We start from the raw sequence: 4,567 nt of genomic DNA, 5'->3' as shown, positions 1-4,567 counted from the left end.
GCTTTAGTGGTTGAGTGTGTGGAGTATGGTTTTCAACCTTTTTGGCAGCTTTGCTAAGATGGGAGTGGGGATCGATGGAGACGATGTGCGCGTGGCGATGCCGGAGATGTGCCTAGGCACGGTACATAAAGCAATTTGCGTTCTTAAGAAGTTTGCTACATGTATGTACATGTATGCCATTACATGTATACGTCTAGCTCTGCCCACATATGTACCCTGCTATCATATCATAGAAGAGGGCGAGCTTCCTAATACATGTATGTAGCGCGTTTGTTTCTGCGGGGTAATGATACGATGTTAGTGCCTTTCTACTTTAAAATCTTTAAGGCTTCCAAATACCGGCAAGTTCCCTACGGGTGTGTGACCAGGGTAGCAAGTAGAGTGCTACCACCTGCCTTCGTGCTACACAACCCCAGATATAAGTGGGGGTGCTTACCGACTGTTCCGCAGAACGCATGTCATCCCCTATTATCACTTCTGGTATTGAAATCGAGCGCTGCTAGCTACATACATACTTTCTTTGTTTCAGCTCATCTCGCCCCAATCATATCTGATGGCTATATAGGTCAGGCTCAGCCTTAAATTTCCTTTATCACAGAAACCTATATACTGAGGACTGGACAAACCCTGACAGTTGTTTGTCATTAATGAGTGCTAGGATCACGTATAATCATCGACCCCATTGTTTAATTTTTTTTCACATCGACAGACTGATAGTTCTCATGTAGAGTAACACGCTGATCAACAGTGCACTTTTTATTTTTAACTACATATAGGTACTCGACCAATTTTCCCCGGTTTCCAGCACTCCATTCACCCCTCACTCATATTTTGAGTCGCCATCAAGCAGCTTGGTACCTAGCCAAAGAGAACAAGCTTAGGTCAACGCAGAATCGACACCGGTATAGGCGAGCTTCCTGTTGAAATAATCATCCCACAAAAGTGGGGAATCGTATGTTGGGAAGGTGCTATCGACCCAAGAGTTCTGCAAATTTTATTAGCCTTGATTCCAAAGTCGAATCAAGAAAGGAACTTCTTTGCTTACTGCGTCACTGACACCCCAGACGGTGATACCAACACACTTGCTAACTCCCAAGCAAGCCTTTGTGACAGTGTTGTAGTCGGTCTGCTGCTGGGCCAGTTTCGCAGAGGTAACATCTTTCGGAATGCGAATATCAAGCTCGGTGATTGCAACATCGAGACCAGTGTTTGCAAGGACTTGCAATTGAGCAGCAACGCCGCCAACCTGACCAAGGATCAAGTGTGCCTGAGTTCCGATACCATCGATGGGAACACCACGGGACTTAAGCCTCCCGACAAGTGCAACAAGACTGTTGATCTTTGCGCCGGGTCCATCAAGGTTATAGTCGTTGATATAGAGCTTCGCAGCAGGATCAGCTGCACGGGCAGCAATGAAGGCAATGTCGACAAAGGACTCGCCGAGGACGTTATAGAAGACCGAATTACGGAAGTTGCCGCTGTCATCAAAAATCTCGTTGACAACGTCCCAGGCGTAAATCTTGCCCTTGTACCGGCTCATAAGGGTCGTGACATGGTTTTTAATGACGGAAGTCAAAGTGTCTTTGTCGTTGATAGCTGAGACCCACGATGGGAGCTGTGAGTGCCAGACTGATATTGAGTAAGCATGGTTATCCAATCTTTCAGGAATTGCCGCAAAGCCTACCAAGAGTGTGTCCACGAATGAGACGACCGTTGTTTGTGGCAAAGGCAACAGTCTGGTCAGCGTTCGTAAAAGTGAATGATCCCTTGGAAGCTTCATGAAGTGAAATAAGTTAGACTTTAAAGTTGAAGATTAAGGTGACCAAGAGGAGAAAATTACGTTCAGTCGCATCCCATTTCATACTGTTCTCAGGGGTGATTGCGCCAAAATCAGAGTTGAGGATAGTCTGAACATTGCTATTGGACAAGGTGTTAGGATCCGCGATAGATCCGAAATACTTCTTGCCTTTGGCCACCATCTTAGGGTTCAAAAGCCCAAAGACCATGTTGGGAGCCAACATGGCTGCGAGAATTGCGGTAGTCTTCATAGCAAAATTGTTAGGGGTTGACGTCTGATGATTGATGAAAGACTGATGGCCTGAATGATGATGAGATTTCGATGTTTTGAGGGAGCATTGGAAGGTTTATATAGCTTCCGCCATTGAGTGTAGGTGGGTCTAATTGCTTCCTATAGCTAACACCATATATTCACTGTCTAAACGCTTTGACTGCAATGGTTTGATTGAGCAGGGAATCTTCAACGACTGTCGGAAGTAACGCCCATTCTCTCCGGGAATGAAGAGGCTTACGGCCCGAAAATCACTCCTGAAGATCAATCCGTCCGTCCGTGGCTATGTTTTCTCCCCTTGAGTTGGTTGAATAGAAATGATAACATGACATGGCAATATGAGGATTCCTTCCTTTCCACAATTCCGAGATCAGGTACACTTCTCCAGCAGGATCACCACTAATTCTCCGAATTAGCCTGTTTATGATAGGACCACATGGTTAGAAGAATATTCCGGGTGGTACATATTTTGGCAAAACTTCCCCACATTTACAAATGTATTCTAGGCCCAGTCTTGAGATTCGCATATACGATATAGCGGGTTTTAGTATAAAGCCTGCAGTTTCACAGATGGCGAGACTCAGCTAGCACCCACATAAATCAGGCTCACATTAGCCTGTTCGGGGACTTCCAAATTAATCCTCCCGCTGCAAATCGGAGATTTGAAAGGACAAAATAAGGGCGATATGTTTGAAATACCCCACAATAAAGTCTTATTTCTACCCAAATCCGTGAGTGTTATGCATGCTAGGTATACCAGGGTAGGTCGAGGTACTATAACCCTAGAATATTGAATTTAACCTTACTTTTATCCGGATCTAGCATCTTCGCAAAGTCTCCGACTAGATAGAGGTTAAAAGATTACTTAGGCAGGGTTGCCGATAGACTGTGCCGAAAGCTTCGCAACCCCGGATTATAAGCCTGCATTTCCACGGAGATTCCGGGAGTAGTTCCAGGCCATTGATAATTATCAACGTCTTTTAAGGCCCCAAAAAGTATACTCTTCAATTAATCTGAAGTGTTTCTATGTACTTACAGTCTAAGGAAAGTGCCTATCACAGAGACCAGCTCGTATCCTTGTTATGTACGTTCAGATAAAAGCTGTAACGGACCTTGAGGACGGTATGCTGTTAATTAAGTTAACTCATACCATGTCATGCTATTCTACTCTAGTACATATAGTACGCACCCTAACACTGAAACTCGACAAGGATAGACTTTATACAGTCGAATGTTGATTGACCCTAGCCATGCTAAACCAGATCTTGGGAAATTTCACACGTTTCCTAATCTTTCGTACCTTACGTATAGCTACTTGCATTGGCGCCAAATGCATTACGGCTGATTAGTCTTTTATTCTAGATTACTCGGCGGGTAAGCCTGCATTCAGAATCTTGGGTCGGGGATAATAAAACTTTATCCAGTAACCAACATCCTATTATCTTTTGCGGGGAATTCATTTGCAGGGAGTTGCTCACTCGTTCAAATACGGTCAACTGATTGGAGGACGTAGATCTACATAGATATTTGCTTATGTAGTCCTAGTTACTATACTTGATTGGGATTTCATTCTTATAAACCCCAACACTTATGGAAACCATCGGGAAGGGGAACTTGTGCCTTGCAGTATTAAGACTAATCGCGAATGTAAATCTGCAGAAAAGCAGATACTAACTAGACCAATCACCGCTAACTAGCTCAAATCATCAAGAAAATTAGTTGATCGGATTAACATTACTAATTGGGAACCAGGTGATCAAGCACACGTCTGCAGGCAGTTCCCAAAAAACTACCTTCTTATTCCGGTATAACACTTAGTTTTAAGATCTATAATCATTCAGTAATGGACCGTACGTATCTATTCATCAATGGCTAATGTGACTATATATGATCTAGCAATTATCCTTTCGTCTGGTGGGTGGTTTTTCACGCCCCACCGGACTGTTGGCTAAAGAGTGATCAGCGGCCCTAGCTTTCGTAGGCTTAATGTTGGTCATAAATGGATAGCGGATGTATGCTAAATAGTCATTCTGCCATGGCATAAAGTTAAGGATGGACGAAGGGATGTGACTTTATTTCTGTTTTCAAATTCACATGCACGTGCACCTCTGCATGCAGGAACCTGTCTGCGTCAAGTACAGGCCCGGAAACTAAGTTAGAAATGATTCTCATAACAAGATCTTCGATTCAATTTCAGGCTAAATATGCATCCAAGGTTTATGTTGCACAGGATATCACTCGGTATACTACTGTTAAGGATATGACTACTTTTTTTTTTTTAACTCATTAATTGCAGGATATGACTACTTGTGCTGTGTGACATTCTTATATACATATTCTTCGCGATGTACATCAAGCAATCATGATGAACCAACTGCATGTACATGTACATCTAGTCATATCCGTATACAATAAATGAATTAACAACATGTAAACTTCCTCTGTATACTGTCCTAATAGGAACCAAGAACTTACCGCTAGTAAAGATTGAGACGAAAA

The 4,567-nt window shown here is 43.2% G+C and overlaps 1 protein-coding gene across 1 annotated transcript; it reads right to left on the bottom strand.

Annotated features, from left to right (window-relative positions):
* Positions 1-877: 877 nt before the first annotated feature.
* On the bottom strand, positions 878-2,048 carry LAJ45_02454 (uncharacterized protein; the record flags this gene model as incomplete). Its single annotated transcript, XM_046112045.1, has 4 exons — positions 878-985; positions 1,046-1,629; positions 1,685-1,774; positions 1,841-2,048. The coding sequence occupies 4 exons, from the start codon at positions 2,046-2,048 to the stop codon at positions 878-880; spliced, it is 990 nt and encodes a 329-aa protein (XP_045974945.1).
* Between the last annotated feature and the right edge of the window lie 2,519 nt (positions 2,049-4,567).

The sequence above is a fragment of the Morchella importuna genome, assembly GCF_003444635.1.
Source record: "Morchella importuna strain M04M26 chromosome Unknown Morimp01GS004, whole genome shotgun sequence".
NCBI classification, from domain to species: Eukaryota; Fungi; Ascomycota; class Pezizomycetes; order Pezizales; family Morchellaceae; genus Morchella; species Morchella importuna.
Note: the sequence above shows the minus strand (reverse complement) of the source record. Positions and strands in the feature narration are given on the sequence as shown.